This window comes from Tyto alba, unplaced genomic scaffold (assembly GCF_018691265.1).
Source record: "Tyto alba isolate M040663 unplaced genomic scaffold, T.alba_DEE_v4.0 Super-Scaffold_45, whole genome shotgun sequence".
NCBI lineage: Eukaryota > Metazoa > Chordata > Aves > Strigiformes > Tytonidae > Tyto > Tyto alba.
In genome coordinates, this window is record NW_024881321.1 from 38486805 (window position 1) to 38509522 (window position 22718).

A 22718-nucleotide genomic window follows, 5' to 3' on the forward strand; every position below is an offset into this window, starting at 1 on the left:
ACAGCCATTACATAACTGAGGAACAAAGGTAAGTCAATAAAAGCCAGTAAGAAAGGGAAGATAACAGAAAGAAAGGAATGCAGATCTTAGTCACTGACTGCAAACACTGTTTTGTACTACTCTAGGTGTGTCACAGATGATATGCCTTGAAATCAGCTGGCTTAGCTGGCTCGGTAACACCACCAGTTTTCCCAGAAAGAGAGTGTTCTTACTCCAAGTGACTTCTCTCCCATATATATTATACTACATACCTAAAGTTCCTAATTATTCCAGTACTTGATGTGTTAATTTAGACCAAAATGACCAGGACAAAGCTGATACACAAGAAGTGGTTTTGTTTTTTTTGTTGTTCCTGTTAGGTGGGTTTGGTTTTTCTTCTAAATTGTTTGAAAAATCTGGATTACTCAATAGCTGAAATACAGAACAACATTCTCTTACTGAAGTGAAAGAAGTTAACTGACACAGGATATCAACAAGTCTTCTCCATGGCTGTGTGCTGACTATTCAAAAACAAGGCTTGCATCTGTCAAAAGATAGCTTGGGGTCCAAACCCAGCAAGAACCATTCCAAAGCTAGTACAAAGAATCCCCTCTCACACTTACAGATAAGTTAAGCAGTGAAACTGAAGTTCAGTAGATGTTCTGTGACCCAGGGGAAACAACAACAACAAAAACCAGACAAACAAAAAAACCCCAAACCACACCACAGGGAAGTTAAACCAGTACCTTTCAAGCGCCTCTCTGCATTCCTGAACATCTCTAGAAGAAAGTGTCATTTTGACAAAGCTGGAATAGGCCAGCAGATGATCTTTCTTGATCATTCTCCAGTTATTTTTATCAGACTCCAAGTCTTGTACAGATTCCAGATATTCCTAAAGAAGAAAGTTCATCAGAGGATAAGGAACAGTCATCCTTCCATGAAGACAAGGGCAGTACTTCTCCAGAACATATCAGTAGCATTTACTACCTAATCCAGTTTCACAAGTGAGACCTTAACAAACTCTTCAGCAGCAAAGTTCCAGGGAACAAGTTGCCTGAGCAACTCTATCCCTAATGGAACTGCTGATCTAACTTAGCTTTTGAAGTTAGAAACTCAATAGCTCTAAGGCTTAAATTTTAGGGAGAAAATTTCAAGTAAAAAAACCCAAGATGTATTTTGTAATTCCACTGGTTTCAGTAGACTTGTATTTGAAGGAGTTACATTACTTGAGAAATAGCTGTCAGAGTAATGGCACTAAGAGAAACAGACCAGTAAAGAAGATGGAAAACTATCACAGGATCAAAATACGACTAAACACCTCAAATGTCTCTACAACACAGGAACACCATTCCAAGCTTGACTGCAGAGGTATTTTCTTCTCTGCCTCCTGACAGTGGAGCACAGCATCTCTCAATCTATTGTTTGAACGGTAGAGCGCAACTAGTCTGATGTTTATGTAGACATCATCTGGTCTTGCATAAAGTTCTGCTTGAATCAAGTCAAAAAGCTGATTCCATCCATCTTCACCTTTACAATCCAGTAACTGCTCCTGTTAAACATGAAGGCAACAAGTTAATATTTCATTTCCCACAGAAGTCTTCTCAGCAGCTACAGTACCAGACAGTTTTCCTTCCTCCACTACATAGACTACATTACTCAAACTACACTACTCTTAATAATTAAAAATTGAAGTAACTATCATAGAAGAAAATTCTTAGAAAAATTTGCCTTTTACCAACAGTAAGTAATGCTTGTCAAAACATTTGGTTCAATGATGGTATACCCGGCCATAGACTATCTTGCTTAAAAAAAACCAGACATCTTAAGACTTCAACGCCATTGATGCCTAGCTACACAAAATTAATATACAAGTGCAAAAGTGAGATTGCGTGACAAAGCATTTCCATGGTATTTGAGAATTACAGCATTTCTCACATTCTGCAGAGCTGATCATAATACAGATTTAAAAACAAAAACGTGGTGTAGAGCAAGAAAGTCTCAGTTCACAGGCCTGCTAATCTTCCTGCAAGTGACAAAACAGAAAGATCATGTAGTGCCTATCTAGTCTTAACTTCTCGAATGCGATAACTAACACAGTTTCTCAGCATTTTTGAAGAGGCTTGACCTTGAAACATTAAAAAGGGTACGAAAATCTGCAGCTGCAGCTTTCTTGAAAGCTAGACAAAAATATCAGACTGCTAAGAAAGTAACATCTAACATATTTAATAATAAAGATTCTAAAACAATTTAGCCAGGAAGAGTTTTGCACGAGGTAACATGCAAAAAGCACTCCAGTCAGATGCTGAAAGTTTAAGCCACAGAACAGAGGTCATTCAGAATTTACCTTCAACCTGTAAACAGCAGGACTCCCAGGGAAGAGCTTAGCAGCTCTCTCAACCCAGTATTTTGCTCTTCCATCAGTAATGTCATTATTGCATAGTAACTCTGCAATCTTCAATACAAGATCTTTCTGTGTTGGGTTCAACTCCACAGAACGCTAGTTTTCCCCATGCACAGAAAGGAGGAGAAAAAAAACCACAAGGTAACTTGATCTTATCATCCACATTGAACAGGGAAGAGTTATCCCCCACAGACCCAGCTATTCGTATTAGTTACATCTATCAATACAGAAAAGCCTTTCAGATGCCAGCACTACTTTACAGCACCCAGAGACAACCGCTGGAATTCACAAGAGCGTAAGAGAAATGATGCAAAAGCCAGATCCGCTGCATCTACCACTAGCTTCTGCAATACACAGGCAGTGGGACTATAAGGACCTCTAGTCTAGCAAGATGTGAACACTTTAAAAAAAAAATAGCTAAGACACACAGTTTAAGAAGTGCGATAGAACTTCACGGAGTTGTGCTGGCAACCAGACTTCTGAGCATATATTCTCCCTCCCCAAAACCAGAATAAAGACATTGGGCATTTGACATTTATACGCTTGCCTAATCAAAATTAGATATGTCCTTCCCTTCTGCCCCTACCCTCTCCAAAACCAACCAACCAAAAAACACACTAGGCCTACAGTCTTCTAGTAGCAACTAGATTCCTGTTGTCATCACAGTTCACTGATGAATTTTAAAAGTCACAGATCCTTAGTCCAAAAGGCAATGCACAGCACGGGAAGAATTTAACAGCAGGTAGCACAAAGATCAAGCCCAGAACAAAAAAACAAAGAATCGACTTAAAAATATACTATTGAAGCAAGTGATATCAAGTGAAGAATTTGCCCTGCAGTGCTTCATATGTTTTCCATTGCCAAATGTGTATAAATAGAGATTTTCCAGGAACACATATTCCTTCTGTGGGTTTGAGAACACTCAGCACAGAAGGATTTTAAAAGACCACACAGGAATAAAGCAGGGCATTAGGGGTCAGTGCATTACTTACCTTGTAACACCCAAAAGCTTTTTCCACATTATCCTCAGCTTCATAAATCTGACCAAGAAATCTGTGTGCTTTGGGATCTCTCTCTTGTATGTTGAGGTATGTAGATATATACCTATGGAGGGGAAAAAGTCAGTTACTTGAACAATATTTTTCAGTAATACTCCCCACTCCCCAAGCTATAATAAAAACTTAATCTGCCATACAGGAAGTACAGACATATTTTGTTTCAGCTACTTTGGACCTTAAAGTAAGAAACAATGTTGTTTTACATGTACAAATGCTACTTACTTGCCAGCAAGTGCTGCTGTTAAAAAAAAAAAAAAGCAATAGTTTGCAGAAACAGTAAGAACTACATAATACAATGAGAAAAAAAAGCCATTTCAACCAGGTAAGTTTTTCAGTACCATATAACTAATCTTCTTTTAAGTTGTTGTTTTATAAAGATTTAAATGGCACTCAACACCCATGTTTACTGTCACGTTAAAACAGCATGATATTGAACTTGGTTTCTCTGGTCTACTTCATATTAATTTAGCTTTATCTCTTACACTTCAGAGAACAGAAAATCAAACATGCATCAACACGTTACCTTTTAGCAAGTTCATATTCTTTTATTTCAAAATACAGCTTCGCAAAGAGGAATCCTTTCATCGATTTCTGAAGGAAAAAAGAAACATGACAGACATACATTAGACATACGGTACTTTCAAAATCATTCAATAGGGTGATCCTTCTTTTCAGCAATGATAATACTTTTAAATGACTGAATCTGACAACTCCCTATCATCTCAAACCTACTCCTCATATTTAAGAGTTTATGAAAGATGTAGGAAAACTGTAAGATTTTTTCCTATAATTGGGAAAGGCTACTAGGCAAAATAGAGATTTCAAGTGAAGCAAGCAACAAGCCCTTACACATATGGCATTTCATAAACACTCCTGATTAAAGAGAATGAAGAACGGGGTCAGCTACATTTAATCTCTTTTGTTGCAATGTATCAAAGGAAAAAATTCCAACAAACTACTATCGCTGTAGTATACTGTCATCAGACACTACTGTTTAAATATATTTAAGGAAAAGGCAATTTCTACCTAAGTCATTCTCAGTTTGGGTAAGAAATGTATTTATGCAGTAGTTTATTTCTGATGTTGTCGGCCTAAGATAACTTGAACATACACACCCTATGGGCAAAAGGTGAAACGTCTCCAAAGGTATTTTTTGGGGGGCAGAACAAAAAAAGCAACAAAGGCAGAACAAAAAGAAACACACAGAGAGCAGGCAGAAGGCAAGATGGCAGAAGCATGGACAGGAAAAAAAGGAGTGAAAAGAAAGAGCTAAAGAACTGACAAAGTCACAAGTAAAAACCTCAAGGTAGAAGTAAACTGAACAAAAATTGAAAGCTTGAGCTCCCAGTGTCAGTTCAAAAGCAGATTTTACTTGTGAACCAAAAAATACTGGAACTAGTTACATGCATGATCCTAAACAAGTGTGTACATTTTGAATACACTTGAATTACTATACTCCCTACCTTTCCCACATCTGCTATTCAAGCAAAATTTTAAAAAGTGATTTAGAATGAAACCAGACCTACTTCACGTTTTCAGTCTGTATTTTTGAAGTATGTTATAAAAAGGAAACACCGAAGTATGCCAGAGTGGAGTCACACTTGGCATCTCCTTTTAAACACAGATGAAAAGAAACCTCAAAGTAAATGCTTTACAGCCCTATAAGCCCCCCCACACACATCAACAGAACAAGAAATGCAGCAACTATTTCCACTACTGACTGTGCTATATAACTATCGATAAGCACTACCTAAAAACAAAAACACCCCCCCCCCAAAAAAAACACAACAACAACCACCAAAAAAACACACAAAAACAAAACAAAACAAAACAAACAACTCCCACCCTAAATACGCACCAGTTGGCCTTAGGCACAACAGAAGACTTTTTTGTTGTTGAGTTCAATAGGAATATCAAAACAATTAAAGAGCATCTCAGTTTATGGCAGTGATGTCCCTGACACTGACTGGTCTAAACAGCACCCAAGTCAATTAAACAAAGTCACAGGACAACTTTGTTGCTGTTGGGAGAGGTACAGATGATGATGATGTACACAGGTCCCACATAAAGACCCTACTGCATAATGGTGAACATGGATGCATTCATGCTGTACAGCACACACTGCTGAATATTCTACCTCTGCAATAAAATCAATTCAGAGCAGCAGAACAGGATCTTTCAGGATTAAATAGCTCTCATGAATTGCATCAGACTGCTCACTGTGACCGGTGTACCATTTTCCATTTTATCTGGAAAATAGTAACTAATCATGCAGTTCTTCATCCTTCCATACAGTTACTAAAATACAGCAGGAAATTTATTCTCTCCCACTTCTCCCTTTCTTAAAACTGCTGTTTCACAAAGCAGCCATAGAGACAAGAATACTGATCACATGGCACATAAAAGAAAACTGAAAGTGTCTCACATATTCCCTATCCAGGTTTCTTATTCTTCTAAAAAAGAGAAATTCAGGAAACTTAGCAACTACACTCCCACAAAACTGAAGAATTCTGCACTTACGCTTAAGAGACCTAATAGACTCTTTAAAACTACACTAGTGCTTACCAGGTGTAAATGACAGGTGCACACCTCTGGTAAGCCACTGCTCCCGGTTAGAGGAGGCACCTCCAGCAAGGGAAACCCCACGCTCTCCCTCACAGCAGCCTCCCCAACCTCACTGGACTTCAGTAAACCCTGAGAGTAAATACGGGCTCAGGAACACTCACAGAGACACCGGAACCCTTTTTCTTTCTCACCGCCAGGGATGAGGAGGGGGCAGACCGAGCCCCAGCTCCGCAGCGCCCGGCACGGCCACCCCTCCCGGCCCCGGCAGGAGCAGCGCTCGAGGCCTCCCGGGAGGCCGCCGCCCCACGCGTGCCGCCCCTCAGGCCCGGCGCCACGGGAGGGGTCCCCTCTACCCCTCACGGGCCGGGCCGGGCCGGGCCGGGCGGGAAAAGCGCGGGCGCGGGCGGTCTGCCCGGCGGGTCCCGCCGCCGGCAGCGCTCACCTCTCTGGGGGAAGCCGCGGCGGCCTGCACGGAGGCGACGTACCGCTCCACCTCGGGCTTCGTGCGCCGCATCATGGCGCCACGGCGGGGGCCGCGCCCGGCCTCCCTTCAGGCGGAGCGCCTTCCCCGCCGGCCTCCGCTTCGCGCGGCGCCTCCCGAGGGGAAGGAAAGGAAGGGAAGGGAAGGAGGGAGGGGAGGAGGAAGGAAGAAGCGGCCGCCACGCTACGCAAGTTCCCGCGCAACCGTACGAGGCGCCCTGACGCCGGCGAGCGCGCAGGAAACCCCTACCGCCATCAACCAGCGCCGTTCCCACTGCGCCTGCGCCGGCCCAGCGCATGCGCCCAATGGACGGGGGGGGCCGGGGGCGGGGCGGGCGGAGAGGAGCGAGCGAAAACCGCCCCCTCAGCCGCCGGGGCCGGGGCCGCGATGGCGGATCTGCTTCTCATCCCGCCTGAGGCCACCGGCCAGCCGCAGGTGAGGGGAGCGGGGGGCCGCGCCGAGGGCAGGCGGCCTCCTCGGGAAGCCGGGCTGCCTCGTCCGTATGTCCCGCCAAGTGTTAAGTGGGAGGTGATCTTTCCTCTGTTGTCAGGAGACCAGCTCCCGCTCGTGCGTGGGCCTTACACCGTCACGGAAAAACTTTACACGTGTAGAACCAAGCTTTAGTATTTTTCTCATATCTCGTGGGGTTCACAGCAGCTGTAAATTTAATCCATAAGCACGGGCCTTATCACGGAGAACCAGCGCTCTAGAAAACGAGTTTCCAAATATTGTAGCAGCTGTGGTGAGAAACTTTGTTTTACAGGAACTGTGAATAGTGTAATTACGCTCTTTGTTACCATCCTAAAGTACAGCTGGGAACGTGGGTCAGAAGCTGACGAGATCTGCAGCCTTCAAGACAGAAATTTGCAGGTTGCAGCTGTAGGAGTGTGGTGGCCCTGAGCGCCAGTGGCAGCCGCACGGTGCCGTTCTCAGCTGGTAGCCTCAGATTCTGCTCGCTAAATTACCATCTCGTCTCTCTTCTGACAGTTCAGGCACTTTGGTGCCTGAAAATGAGGCCACTGGGCTCTGTCTGAAGAAGCATCGTTAAAAATTTGTCCCATTCACAATCTCAAGCAACCCCATTGACAGCCATACGATTCCTGCTACACCTCAAAAGTACTCACAGCCCCAGAGCTCTTACCATCTCTTCCATTAAAATAAAAAGCATAACCCAACTTTTTTCCTGTAAGGACACCGGCAGTATCCGTTTAACGCCCTGAGAGAATTAACCCTCTCTTTTATTATTTTTCCTATTAATGGTGCTTTATTTAGATGTTGGATTTAATTCTCTAGGATGAAAGAGGATCTTTTTTCTCTCTGCTTTTTAATGGTATGTCTACAGTTGGGATTATCAAAGTTATCAGCACCTGCCAGGCTAAGTAATAAAAGTCTTGGTGCTGGTGCAGAGGAGAATGCTGGAGCTGGCTCGGCTCGCTGGAGGAAGTCGCTGCTCTTCGGCTGATGGGGAGCCATGGCAATTTGCCTTCGTAGAGACAAGGTCCAGTGCCTTGACACTGGTCGCCGTTTCTCAGCCAGCCCTGTGGAAGTGGCACCCCCCGTGTTGTCCCTGGTGGTCGCAACACCAGGAAGGCAGCTCAGCTCACCAGGCAGGACAGCAGCTGCCTCCAGCTCTGTCCCTGTGACCGGACTGTGCTCAGCTTGGCTCGCTACCTATCCCCTGCGACAGAGCACAGGGCTTTAGGCTCAGCTTCTTTCCCTGGCAGCTATATCCATTGGGCTTCCTGAAGTGCTCCCAACTGTTAGTCTAATCAGGGGCTTCAACTGGAATCCCTTTTGCCCGTGCATGATTGATCCCACACGGCAGAAAGGGCCAAAGCTTCTGAGACAGCCATTCCCAAATCCCAGGCTCACAGCCTTTTGGGGAGACCTAGTAGGGGTCATGGGTAGAAAATAATAAACTCTGCCTCTTTCAGGAAAGTATGTGCAGCTACGCGAAATATTTGTAATACTGACAGGCCAGGAAGTGAGCTTCCACACCAGCCGTGTAATTGTCCAGGCTGCCTAATTGCTAGCTTGCTCCCTGGCTCTGTTTTGCAACTGCTTTTAATTAATCCTCTTCATGACAGTGTCCAGGGGTATTTCAATGACAGTTCACTCCAAAGCGAGCTCCCAAGAGAACAGGGTGGATTTGGGGAACCCTCCACTCGAGATAGGACTCCAGTAATAATCATAATTAAAAATAAAACAAAGTGAGGGCGATTAAGCACTGGAACATATTGCCCACAAAGGTCTGTGAAATCTCCTTCCGTGGAGATACTCAGTTTGGCTGAGCAAGACCTTCAGTGCTGATCCAACTTTGAAGTCAAACCTGCTTCAAGCGGATGGCTGGGCTAGTTGACCTCTAGCAGTCCCTTCCCACCAACATCTCTCCACGATTCGTCAGGCTCTGAACCCTCAAGTACCCTCAGACGCTCTCGGCGCTACACCGTGGGGCCTGGGACACACACGCTCACGTTCATGAAATAGAAACCTCTGCCTTGGTGAACTGTAGCACCGGGTTCACCACCGGGAGCTTGGAGACAGAAACCCCCCCCGTCCCGTCCCGTGTTAGGGCCACGGGGCCACCGCGCGGTGGAGAGGAGGCCCGTGGCTGCGCAGCGCAAACAAAGGCCACCGTGTTGTGGATGGATGCAGCCCCATGCAGTGTGGATGTGAGCCAGGTCTTGCCCCGAGGGTCAGGGACCCTTCCTGACTCTTTGAGCAGCAAGGCTGTGTGTACAGAGGCTGAAGGAAAGGAGGTCCGGTCAGTGCCACGTGAAAAACCTAGAACAAGAAGTGAATTACAGTTTTAAGGAAGCGTTGTTGAGTATGGTCTACTGAATCCACGGCATACTCCAAAATCTCAACGGGGCTACCATGGTAGTTATGTAAACCTCTTCTGGGGACATTTTAAGCTTTTCCAAGTTAAGCTTTTTCACAGTTAGGACTGCATTCAGATACGGAACTGTGATGGCATTCAATAACTCCACAGGATAAAACAGTCAAAAAATATCCTACCTAGCACTAAACTGGAAGTTTGGAGTGACAGTTTCATTACGGTGAAAGGAGTGAAAAAACTGATAGGAAGGTGTACATTTTAAACTCGGACAAGATATTTTCTTTAGCAAAACCTAGCGACTGTGCCAATTCAAAAAATATCCAGAAGAATCGAGGTGTCCTTTATGAAACAAACTGCGGTTTCTTTCATCAACCTAGGAACTCACTACAGTGGGATATTTAGAAAAGGCATATGTCTTCTTTAAATCAAGATAATAAGGAAGTATTTACATACAGTCACAGGGAAAAGCGTAGGGACCCAAGAGAGCCTAGTTGCTTTCCCACGCTTCTCAAGCACTCGTTTAAGAGAGGTGATACAAGGTTTAATAACATAGCCTTTATTGATGACACTGGAAAGCGGATGTTTTAAAGCAACTAATTTTTCATAAACAGGAAAGACAATTTTACTTCCTATGACATAATTACATAAAATCTGTTTAAGTCACTAATACAAAAAAAATTCTAAAATGTTGCATACTTTGTAATGTAGTACCATCAAGACGTCCTAAGTAACTGTATTTTCTATAAGAAAGGGAAAAATAAAACAGATTTGCATGGACAGAATTCAATAGCATAAGACAATTAAATGTATGTTACAAGGAATTCTGATGATTTGTGAGCTCAGTTCTTGAAATAGATCCTAGCAGGATCAGACCTTGCATATTTACACTCATAGGTGTAAATATAGTATTGCCAGTTAATTGAAATACGCATTTTCATTATTGTTCTGAAAATGAATTAAGTCTAGAAGGTACATTTTAAGCTTAGGTGTTCACATTTGAAATAAAATACTTCTCCCATCCTGTATAATTAAGGCAAAGTATGTTATCTTTCGAAAATACCTTGTATATAGTTTCTGCATAAAAATATGAAATAAAAAATAAAAACTATATATATATTTAATGGAACACTGTTATGTATGGTCCAGCAGAATAAGGCACAAAAAGTAAATAGAATGCAAAAGCATATCTAAAAGTTAATGTGTTACTTTGAGTGGAATATAGCAAAATTCAAGTAATTCTGAGTATGCTCATGTCTTGCAGTAGGAATACATGTTTTATATAGGTATTTCATGCTAAGCCTGACGTACAAAGATCCATCATGTAAGCATAATCTATCAGAAGTAGGTAACTTGGTACAGTGGCCATACTGGGAAATCTGATACTTTTCAAACCATCTGAAACAAGGCTCGTTAACGAGACGACTTGGCCTGAAATCCAAGCGTGAATTCTTCCATGAGGCAAAGTATGTTGGTTTCTTTTGTGTTTTGTGTGCATGCTTAATATGAAGGCTAATACTTTCATTAATATAAATGACAAGACATGCCCCTAAAATTGGACACACTTGCAGTTTGTTTATGCAGGTGTTCCCAAGCAAATTTTCTCTATGTAAAATTCCACAGAGCTTACCGTGCAGAACGGGCCACCTACATCAGTTCAGCTGCATTATCCGGGTCAGAAACCTTTCAGGTGAGCTGGTATTTAATTCAGTTTGGAACTGTGGTCCATTTATCAACAAATAAGCACACATGTATAGAGAACAGAGAATCCTAAGATACTTCCATTTGATAGAAGGCATACAACATCATTTGTTGTCGGATTGCAGCCTCAGAGCAGCCCCACCCCCCCACCCCCCCCCCTAGTACTAGATAAAAGATTTTCAAAAAGGAATGAGAGCAGATGAAGTCTTTACTTCCTTCCCAAAGTTTCAGCTAGTTTCTTCAGTCTTTTCTTCAGCTCTAGAGGAAACTTCTCGTAACACTTTTTGCAGACAGGCTTCATATCAAACTCAACGAATTTGTTTCTGAAAAGACAAAGCAAAAAACATACAAAGTCTTAGCAGCAGGGATAGCGAAAAAGAATTTTAAAAAGGTATCCTATTAAATGTGCACAGGCAAAAAATGACAACTGGAATTTATACATATATATGTAGCTACTTTTACAAGGTTATAAACCGTAGACAGTAATTACAGTACCCTGTTAAGTTATGCACTTTTTATCCAAATGTCTGTATTTGTTAACCACGTCATTTAAAAAGCCTTTCAAACTTTATTGTAGAACTAAAAAGACTAAACACAAGGCAATGGAATAACAGGTTAAAACTTCAAGTTGCATTTGTATTAAAAATATTTTGGTTTTGATTACCATAAATTCATGCAAAAACTTAAAATGAAAGCATCCTTAGCACTGACCAAAGAAGAAAGGATCAGAGGTGGTGGTGAGAAGGAAAAAAAGGTTACAAACAGATTGGCTTTTTCTTTTTCTGCTTCTCTTTATCCTTTGCTTCACGTTCCCGTTTGGCAAGTCGTCGCTTAAATTCATCTGGCATTTTCTCGTAACAGTGTTTGCAGACAGGTTTTAGATCAATTTCAACAAATTTATCCCTTTAGAGTTAAACACAGAAAAAATAAAGGACAGAAAAGGAGAAAAGTTAAGAAGACTAACTGAAGGAAGACCTGAACAGAGAGCTGAGAGCAAGAGGAAGAAAGATGGACATATTTTCTCAGTGCTGCTTTTATGTTTTCTGTACCGTAACAGTTACACTATAGCAACATCTACACTTTGAAGATAACCACTGGTATGTTTTGAAGACATCACACCTAGGATAAACTTACTTGAGTGTTAACTTAGTGTTGCAAGTTGAACAAGCGAAACAGTTCACACACCATGCCTTATTCAGAGCAGACACAACTAGGGCGATGGGAAAAAAAGAAATCATTAGCATTAAAAAAAAAAAAAAAAAAAAAAAACAAAAATCAAAACCCAACAAACATTATTACAGAAATGTTAAGCTCACGTGTTCATGAGGCATGAAGAACAGTCACTCAATTCTTGTATCAAGTTATGTATCAAGACCACAATAATAACTTGGCAAGACTAGGGAGGCACACGTGAAGGGAACGTAGCAGGACGGTGGAGCATTGATAAAGCTGCCTCTAAGGCAAGACCAGTTTAACCTATTTCTGCCTCCTGTTTCTTGCTTCTGCCTCATCTCACAGCATGCTGGCCTCAGGCAACTGTTCTATGAGACTGTAAGTTTCCAACTTACTTTTTCAGCTGAAGAGCAATCCAGCAAAATTGTTTTTATTTGGTTTCATTTCTCAGATCCAGTTCAGACTGCAGTGCCATCAACAGTAGCACTTGCCCAGCCAAAGAAAATAACATGAAGCCAGCAGTCAGGATGTTGCCAGTAAATCAGCACTACCAAGGTCAAAAAATGTGTGGACTCATGGGATGAATTACTTGATCAAGACAAACTTGGATATAATTTTATTCTTTGCTTTGGAGAGAAAGTAACTATTTTATCTTTGTTCCATATCTCAATCCGTTTTCCGTTCTTCCTCTCTTTCAGTGTACCTTCCCAGTTTTTCCTGCCAATTTTTGCCTCTCTTCTGAATTTAAGCTAGCATATGCAGGACAATAGTTTACTCATAAAATACAGTGTTTTGTCAACAACAAACAGGACCAGAGCATTCTCATGCAGAGCATTTGTCCTGCAGTATGGGGCAAGCATGTCCACAGATGCAGTTAATCTGCTGCTTGCCAAAATAATACTAGTCAGAGGGAAGTCTTCTCTCCCAGGCAACCTCTGTAATACAGTCATAGACAGCCTCCTGAAAAACCACTGTCACAGATGTTTGTTTCACCAGACTGAGAGGGAACGATACTGGATACTCATGGTTTGTGACAGCTGTGTCAAACTGGCGCACAGAAACGAAAGAAGGAATGTAATTGAACATGTACATTGAAAATAAAAAAATGACTGCATTACACTATCTTCTGGTCAGTTCAGAGACCAAAACTGGGTGTCAGATTATATGGTGAAAGGTTGGAATCTTACAGAGAGGTACTTATCAGACAAGGCTGAATTTATTAATTCACCTCAAGCTCCAGTTCTGCTCATTCAAGTAGGATTTTACTGAAAATGAGGACATTGTTTCCCCTTAAAGCGTGATGAATTGCCATTCTGCAGGGATAGTCCAGTCCAGAAAGTGTGGGGAAGGCACATCTCTGGAATGTGGGTCTCACCCTATAGTTACATGACTATAAACTAGTTTATGTCTTTTTTTTACGCACAAGAGGCTTCCTTCTACTTTGCTAATGGCTTTGGCTGACACTGGTATTACAGTATTTACTTCAGGCAGGGGTAACTAGGCACATAATGTTCATTATTTCAGGTAGAATAATTTGCTTTTGGCATTTTATCATAGCTGGTTGTCCAAAAAAGCCCTCAAAACCACCACCTACCCACAAAGGAAAAAAAACAACCCAACAACCAAACAACAAAGAGCAAAACAAACTTAAACCACTTGCTTCCAATTCTGTCTTTACAGGAAACATCTTTTCAAGTGTGATCTCTCCTGGTTTTGTGACACTGTCATCAGCCTAGATTTCCAAAAGACAGGTGCCTGTGATAGATAGGTAAATATTTCTAGGAACCAAACTGATACAGTAGAACTCAGCACTTTTTAAAAATCCCTTAAAGTGCCCACCCATGTCTTTCAATATCTGAAAACTTTCAAATTTGGTTCATGATCCCTGAATTCGTTTGAGGAGATGCCTGTGGTCATTCTCGCTCCTGCACATGGACTTTTTTGAAGTCGGTGTGGCAGGAAGCCCCTTCCGTGCATCTCCCGGCATCAGCACCCCTGGCCTTGGCACGTCACTGAGGGGTTTCCAGTCGACCACAGTTCTCTTCAGCCACTGGGTGGTTTTCCACCACCATGAAGTGCTCGCTGGTAAGGTTTTCTTACCATTTGGTCTCTGACTAATCCGCTCTAATCTCATTTCTGATCAAGAGAATGGCTGGGTTTATTTTAATGAGAACAATCAAGTATTCAATAGGGAGCTGCTTTCCCCTTACTTCCATTTTTCAAGAGAATTTCTGTCAGAAAGGAACATTAAGAAAACAGTTAGAAAAGCGCTTACCATCTCCTTCAATCACACGGTTACAATGGAAACAAACATCACCAAACAGCTGAAGAGGAAAGAGAAGTAATGAATTTTTAATGTAATGATTTTATCGAGAGTAACTTCTCAAATTAACAACTGTATTTCAGCTGATGGGCACAACAGCTTTCCTATTTATTTCAGTAAAATAAAGAGAATGCTGACAAGTCTGATTTGTTTTTTCCAAGTACATTTTGCATCATCTCATCAGAAGAAGTCTTGATAATATTAAAGACAAAAACATTTGTTTTCATCTGTTTGATCCTCTGTAAATATGATTTTGCTTTGGTTTAACATTTCTCTAATCCTGAACATTTGAAATACAGTAGTTGGTGTCACAGACACATCATTACTAATTAGCCAATTTAACATTCGGGCTTACATGCATGACTAGAACAACACATTGCTGGTTTTGGCTAAAATGGTAAGGAGATGTTATTAAAAACAAAAAACAAAACAAAAACCAACAACAACAACAACAAAAAAGAAGAAAATGTAGTCCAAAAAATTATTCATTCCATTTCCAGTCTTAACATTTGTCTACAATGTAGCAATTAAGAAGAGCCCAAAATTTCATGTATTTTTCTCTAAGTGGAGTAGTTAACCTAGTAAAAGACATCCGCTCTACATGCAGCTCTTGCCTGGTACATGTGCTTGCCCTATCATGGCTGCAACACTGTTACTACTAATATCAGGTCTTTGGGTGTGTACAAGTACGCCAGCAACATGTAAATCCTCTGCCCTTCATCACTGACAAATTAAGAATCCATCTGTAATTAGCAGATGCCTTACAACTCCCAAATGCAACCCCTACTCTTGTATTTATGTAAGCAAGGAGGTGGATGTGACACACAACGCAGATGGCTCCCCAATAAAAAAGGTCTGTACGTCGTGGCACAGGAGTACACAGTCGAGGGAATCCGGAGAGATGGTACCACGGTACATGAGAGATGGTACCACGGTCCGTAGCCCCTGAATAAATGCAGATGGTCACTAGATGGTGTCCTCTGACAAATACAGTCTTCAGCCACACGGGGAAGCAGCCGGGCGGTGCACTGTATGTTCTCAGAGCAGCAAACCCCGTCTCAAACCACAGCTACCCAGTGACAAATCTTTAGCTTCTTGGGAGAGGCTCTGTGCCATTAGCTGCTCTGATCTCACAGACACGGAAAAGCTCCTAACAGCTCTCCTGAAGTACCACTGAGCTTGATGATTGTCCTGCCTGGCCTTTGTGAAATACCTGCAGTTTTCTTTCTCAATACCAGAACAAGGTATAGAGAAAAAAAAAACGTGTATAAGTTAACTGCAACACAGTATCTGCTAATTGGCATTACAACCACACGTGCCTATAAGAAAACAGAAGAATGTCCATGTTTTTTCATCCCTATCTAATAAAACCAAGCCAGGAGTTTACCAATTAACACCATTTTTAAAAATATGCAACCTTACCTGATTGTAGTGGGTTTCACAATACGCCAAGCCTTTTCTCTCGTAATGGCGATGACCCAGGAATGGCTTTTCACATTTTGCACAAACAAAATGCTACAAAGAAAATTGCACACATTTTGGGGGGATTATTGGGAAGTAATGCTATTTTTTCTGGAAAGCAAACCAACCAAGCCCAGTACTGAACATGACTGAAGTCAACTGAGCTAGCTGTGCCATCTTGAAAAGGAGAGTTAAGACTTTTTTTGTTTCTACATTTAGACCACTAAAATAATGTTCCTTTTAATGTCTTCAACATTTCAATCCATAAGTTACCAAAAAAAGAAAAAAATCAAGGGATTCTCATATGTTATTAATGAATAGAATGAAGGTATATTAAATAATTTGCACCACCATTACATTCTCGTGAAGAAAGCTTTTGCCAGAGGAGATTTTCAAAACAACAGAAGGAATAAACCGTTTACCTTTCTAATTCAGATGGAAGATGTGGAACTAAATCTTCTACATGGCCTTGAAATATGAACTCTCACATAACGTGCTTTAGATCTATTTACATGGCAGGTGACTGTGGTAGATTACGATGCTCAGTAACATTATGGTTGCCACAGAATTTTCCTGCCTCTTCACATGTATGGCTTTGCACTCTGAAATTTTCTTTTGTAAGGATCTCACAGTGCTTCCTTTGATTACCGATTTTAATTTCACAGTCAAAGCTCTCTGTAAGGTAGGAAATAACTCCTATTTCACAGTGCAAAACCAGCCACAAGACGGTTGAAGACGGGATTAGGAGATGGCATTTGCTAATCATTGCTGCATACTTTGCTAATCCTTTCATTGAAATGGATCAGCAAAACCACAGAGAAGTACGTTAACATTTATGTTTGTAAAAGTCAATATATATCATCTGATGTTTACCTCCACGTGCCATTGTTTGCCCATAGCATTCACCACACGACCTTCAATTGGTCTTCTACACGCCCCACAGATGGGGACACCCATTTTGTCATGGCAGGGTAAGCAGTACAACTCTCCCTTCAACTCACGAGCATCAGCAGTAAGTTCCTTCCTGTTGAAAAGTTAATTGAGAGCATGAATAAAGGCACTGAACAATGTCAACGCTTCAGAGTTACCAAAAAGAAAAAAAAAATAATTTTTACCATTTAGAAATTATATTTGTACTACAGTAATGCAGCAGCAGCAAATACGACGCAGCTCAAGACTGATCGCAGTGAACTGAGAACAGGCTGCCACGCGAGACGCGCAGTCTCTCTGAAAACAGCCACTGAGCTACTGTCATCCTGCATTCTGGTTACGTAGCACAAATGTGTGTGTGCAAGCTGTATACCTGTTTGGTTAATATTCTGGCACTCTTACCAGTTTATTTTAGATTTGCATAACTGTAACTGGCAGTAAAACGTAGTCCTCTAGATCTAGGTACATTTTCCTTCTTGTATCAAACTTCCAAGAAAGAAAACTATGGACCCACGTGAGCTAGCTACATTTATTCATTGCCAATTGCAGAATCTCATACGCTCTAATCTGCAGTAATTTGCATGGTTAGAATACTGAGAACAGCAAAACTTTAAACGTGACCATAATCACTAATGCTCTCAACTGGTTGTCACTGACACAACACTACGTGTTCTTATTCAAATCAGCCTTTGCTGTGGCACTGAAATGGTACCTTCCTTTGCACCAGAAATAAGTAACTAATAAGCCATGCTATATCCTACAACGCTCCACGGTTTGTGCATCAGTGCAGGGTGCAGAAATGTGCAGATTCGTGTACTGCAGTGGCAGAAGCTGATAAAATGACGTGGGAGAAAGCTTCTACGAAAAAGATAAACTTTAAAAGGAGAGAACAAAGTTTGCAAGCTGCTCAGCTAAAAAGAAGTAACACGGGCAAGACAGTAACTCAAGCAGCCAAAGAGGACCGCTTTTCTTCCTTTTGTAGCAGAATAACAAGCTATAATTTCTCTCCTACTGTTAAGTGTGCTCATATTTCATATTTTGTCAAGTACCACCTTGTCCTGCAGAGTCCAATCTTTCTTTACTCCCCGACAGGTCAGCTGCTGTTTGAACTCAAGGTGCAACTCCACCATCCCAAAAGCAGCAACACGCACCTGGCCGCAAGGCACCCAAACCCCACCCCTCTTGCCAGGTGTACAGGAGAGGTTTTCACTTTGAGACGTAAATTGATGAAGCAAATAAACCCAGCATTTTCCTTTGCAGAACTCAAGTTACCCGCAGTTTGCACAGTTGAAATGATCAGGGTGATAAGGATCATTTTTGAATATGAGAGGCTGTTCGTCAATAATGGCGTGACACTTCTGGCAAATGTACTTTCCCAGGCCTCTGGCTTTTTCCCTGTTGTGGCAAGGACGGCAAAGATGTCTGAAACAGCATAAAAAAGAGAAGTAAGTACTGGTACCCGGTACTACAGTGCAAAATATAAACCAAAAATCTATTAGAACCTCATTTCAATCAGCCCTTTTTGGAGGAAATACAATCTTTAAAACAATTTCCTTCTCAGGCAAACCGAGTTCGGAAGGGGCTGGGTGATGATTTTATTTTCTGTCACCACAGCAGTATCATTTCTTCAGCTCATTTGAGTTTAAGCTATGTTGAAACACAGAAAACAAAGTGTGCTATAGATTCTATTTGCTGAATGTTTTAACTCTCAAAAATTTAAAAACTTAGATTGGAAGCTGGATGAGCACACAGGTCTTAATTCTGTAGATATACATACATATTATACATATGAAGCCAATGGCCATAGAATCCACTTGTAAAACATTCTTCTGGTGAGAGCTGGTAAAAATACCCTACTCTGTGAAGGACTCCATTGAACTTAAAGCAATTATTAGTAAATAAGGTGCTAAATTAGACAAAAATTTTTAACCCAAGCTGGAAAAAAAAAAAAGTAAAAATTTCTATTAAGAACATAAAGACAATGCTTCTGTATCTGAATGTTTTCTCTCTTATTACGTATAACGATGGCCCCAAAATGTCACTGGGTAGCAAACATGTTTGCCAAGAAACCTGGTGTTGAAGCAGGTAAACTGTTAATATTTTAAGTGTATAGTTTCAGATTCCCATTCTTAGTTTTGCGATGCACTCTCAGACCTTTTCCCCGCAAAAGACACTTTGGTTGCTCCACCTCCGCTGGAAATCTTCAGGAGCCAAAACCTCCCAGTCCCTCCTCTTAGTTCATTTTATTCATGGTCAGTTAACAGAAGGATGGGTGAAAACCTACCTGCCAGCGTTCTTGACAAATCCAATATCAGCTAGTACTTGTTGGCAGATATCACAGCAGAAGCACTCTGGATGCCAGCTATTGTTCATAGCTTTAATAACGCGACCAATAATGAACTCACCTGTAAGAAACACACCACCAGGATATAAAATACCACGCTAGATCGAGTTAAAAGCAACCAACAACCAAATCGCTACGACAACATCATCATCCTCTTTCCCCCCCCTCCCCCCCAAAATCTGGTAGGATACCTTGCTTTCAGTGTCATAGTTCTGGTTCTAAACTCTGGAATTTGGGTTTGCTTGGGGGTTTTTTAGTATGGGTGAGAAGACAATGTCCTTGCTGATGGAGAACCTTCTGTTCTATATACGCAAGCCCTTTTCCATGCACTCTGCACCTTCTCAATGCAATCACCCTTTTTCAGCCCCTTCCCTGTTTTTACTTATCTGTTCTCAAGCTGTTAAGAAATACATGGAGCTCTTTATATAATATGCTTTTTCTTCTGTCCTAATCACCTTTCTTCTTCTTTTCTTTAAGAAGATGGCAATTTTAACTTGTCGTGTACATAGTAATGGTTTCTACTCCACTAGGACCAAGCCTTGCAGGGGCTCTATACTCAAAGAACAACAGAACTGAGCTTAGGTGGCTGTGGACCTCCCGCAAAAAAAACCTCCCATGGAGTCCAAACCCAAAGCCGCAGTGAAGCTGCAGAACAGTCAATCCAACGCGCACAACTTCCGACCTACTACGAGGAGTCCTGTCCTGTGAGGCATTAAAAAAAGAATGTGAGAACTACTGTTGTGCATGCATGGTGTGACTCTACTGCCCAGGCAGCAGAGCCCCGTCCGCCACAAGCGTGACTTAGTCGCTCTCTATGCGGACATTGCAGCCAAGGCCCCCGAGCAGTGCAAGGGCTCTGCCTAAAATGTGTTGGGAGCTCAGCTTCCCAGCGCTGGGGGAGGCTGAGTCCTGGCTCTGGAGAATGTACAACTCAAAACAGCTGCCAAGGGGGGGAGCGACTGGGCAGGTAGCTGATGCAGATGATAGCATCCAGCATGTGACTCTGGCACTCCGCGGCATGAAGTCACAGCTTTTCAAGAACAAAACCCAACGGACTCCAGAAATGTCAGGAATGCTTGAGGCCTCATCGCTGACAGCAGCCCCATCGATTTTGGCTGTGCTTACTAAATCCAAGCAGCAGCAAAGTCCCAACTCTGTGCAGGACCTTGATGAGATTTTAAGGGAACTGGCACTGCAAGGAGCCAGGGCAGGAGGTGGGAGCTGTACCGGCTGGACAGGAGGTGATAGCCAGTGCAGCTCCTCAGAAATCTCCACTGACCCCTTTCTTCCTCTTCCTCTGCTCATTCACATCTGCAGCTTTAAATTCAAAGGTCTGTAACATCTGCTTTCTTCTCCCTCAGTGTTCGACCCCTCCCTCACTGAGATTAGTGGAAGCCCTAGCGCCTTGCCAGGGTGCCAGAGAAACACAAGAGCTGCCAGACCAGTTTAAGCAACCATCAAGTAATGACTTCCCAGCCCTGCCCAAGCATGCTGTGTCACACACAGGGAGGAAAAAAAAGGTGCAAATGATTACAGCACAGGAGACACAGGAGCATTTACATCAGCAGTGGCAAATAAAAAAAGCAGTTCTCAGTGTTCTGTAGGGTGGATATTAGACGCTGAAGCCTTAAAGGTATTTGTTTCAAAACTCTAATGGGGGATCAGCTGGCCATCATTTGATTATAACACTAGATGATGAAGCACGTCCCCACTTCGGTGGAGCAGGACAGCATGGGTGGGTTACAATAGCAAAAGCAGATGACAAATACTTGTTGCAGGGTTTCAGCTGCATGAGAAGGGCCAAATATGAGCACATGCAGATGTACAGATATATATAATCAGGAGTCATCAATGGTGTATATAATCAGTTCATGAATGCATTGGATCACTGGATCAACAGCTTAACTGCTCAAATAATGAGAACTTTTTTTAAAAAAAAAATCCTATTGTTTGATGACTTTTAGGAAAAGCAGCTCTCCAAATTCTCTGAAGTCTAGTTCATTCTGGAAGCTGAGATGCTCAGCCACACAGGGCCACCTCCCAGAGAGCATACGCGAGGCTTGCACATCCTCCCCCAGTGACGTTCCCATTTGTGATCAGTGTGAAGTGTTTCACCTCGATGTAAAACTTACCACATTGATGGCAGCAAGGGGCAAAAAGCATTTGAAAATCGTGTTCGCAGTACTTCCTCCCTTCAAACTACAAACGGAAAAAAATCTGAGCGTTAGAGGGACGAGTAGTGTGCCCTGAACATAAATGCTGTAACACACCGATTTGTTTCGAGAGGCAATTAGGTAGTAAAACATGAGGGGCTGCACAAAAAAAAAAAAAACACCCAGACCGTGTGCTTGGCTTTAAATCCACCCATCTAAATTCAGCCACTGGTTCACATGTAGCGTTAACAGCACACCATTCCTCTAGCATAAGAGTGTAAGGCGTCTTCCGTCACCCATTTACATCACAAGAAACGTCTGAATTTTGACAGACTGCTGAAACTCTGATGCAACTGAGTGAATTGTGGGCAGGAAATTAGCTAAGGAAAACCCTTCCGGGGGGGGAAAGCATTTTCCCCGAACCAATCTGATCTCATTTGATCTCTTCCCCACTCTACATTTCATGCAAGAATGACCCAGCATACCGGAGGAAGTAAGTACAGGAGGAGGAAGAACACCCACGGACAGAAATCTTTGCAATTTATGGAGCAATACAGCCAAAACATGAAGGGAAATAAGGCTTTTCCTTCTTGATGCTCATTTTGTGGAGTCATAGAATCACTTAGGTTGGAAAAGACCCTTAAGATCACTGAGTACAAATTTTAAGGATCAAAGTTCACTGCGTCGACCAGATGAAATAGGAAACTGATCTTAAGAGATTTGGATCTGCATTTTCTCACAGCTCAGAGAAGTTCAGCTGCAGTTCAAGCTTGCATAGGAAAAAAAAAAAACATATGGAAAAAAAAAAAATTCTACAGCAACTTAGACAAAGAATATGTAAAAACATGTAGGCAAGTATGTCCTGAAATGAAGGGAATGATGTGCCTGAAGGCACATCATTACTAGACGCAAATGCCAACCAGCGTGTCAAAACCAGATAGACAGTATTAGGTATGCTATAAAATGTTTAGATTTGAATATCTCAGTTTAAAATGGTGGAAAAAGTGCGATAGAAGGAAACCCCACTCCTTTCTTTTTACTGGGTCTAAGACAAAACAAAGTGAATAGTATAAAATACTACGCTCAAAGTAAGTTTTGGTGCACAGACAGAAAATCCAGCGATGGACTTCGTGATTACCTGGTTTATACTATGAAATTCCAAGGATCAAATACAATAGAAGTATAGTAATCACTCATGCAATATACAGAGCCACTGGCAGGCTGGGGATCTGACGAAACACTCTAGAAGTCACACTGGATACTTGAAATCAGAAACTTAACTCCTGTGCCCAAGATGAATAGCACCTACTAGG

The 22718-nt window shown here is 42.0% G+C and overlaps 2 protein-coding genes across 11 annotated transcripts in view; both read right to left on the reverse strand.

Annotated features, from left to right (window-relative positions):
* The window catches only part of LOC104363684 (E3 SUMO-protein ligase RanBP2), a 33566-nt gene extending 26824 nt beyond the window's left edge, over positions 1 to 6742 (reverse strand). For 3 of the 4 annotated variants that reach the window (XM_032996994.2, XM_032996995.2, XM_032996992.2), the window contains exons 1-6: positions 6446 to 6609; positions 3962 to 4029; positions 3373 to 3484; positions 2324 to 2476; positions 1298 to 1528; positions 726 to 871 (exon numbers count right to left, since the gene is read on the reverse strand). In XM_032996994.2, coding sequence (XP_032852885.2) covers positions 726 to 871; positions 1298 to 1528; positions 2324 to 2476; positions 3373 to 3484; positions 3962 to 4029; positions 6446 to 6520 — 785 coding nt within the window. In that variant the 5' untranslated portion in view covers positions 6521 to 6609. Of the gene's footprint in view, positions 1 to 725; positions 872 to 1297; positions 1529 to 2323; positions 2477 to 3372; positions 3485 to 3961; positions 4030 to 6445 lie in introns of all 4 variants that reach the window. The other variant, XM_042805879.1, reaches the window with a different exon arrangement.
* Positions 6743 to 9858: 3116 nt separating this feature from the next.
* The window catches only part of LIMS1 (LIM zinc finger domain containing 1), a 76469-nt gene continuing 63609 nt past the window's right edge, over positions 9859 to 22718 (reverse strand). For 5 of the 7 annotated variants that reach the window (XM_042805916.1, XM_032997023.2, XM_042805917.1 and 2 more), the window contains exons 3-11: positions 21385 to 21451; positions 19193 to 19313; positions 18181 to 18330; positions 16852 to 17002; positions 15940 to 16032; positions 14470 to 14518; positions 12156 to 12231; positions 11733 to 11924; positions 11239 to 11344 (exon numbers count right to left, since the gene is read on the reverse strand). In XM_042805916.1, coding sequence (XP_042661850.1) covers positions 11777 to 11924; positions 12156 to 12231; positions 14470 to 14518; positions 15940 to 16032; positions 16852 to 17002; positions 18181 to 18330; positions 19193 to 19313; positions 21385 to 21451 — 855 coding nt within the window. In that variant the 3' untranslated portion in view covers positions 11239 to 11344; positions 11733 to 11776. Of the gene's footprint in view, positions 11345 to 11732; positions 11925 to 12155; positions 12232 to 14469; positions 14519 to 15939; positions 16033 to 16851; positions 17003 to 18180; positions 18331 to 19192; positions 19314 to 21384; positions 21452 to 22718 lie in introns of all 7 variants that reach the window. The other 2 variants (XM_032997022.2, XM_042805915.1) reach the window with 1 other exon arrangement.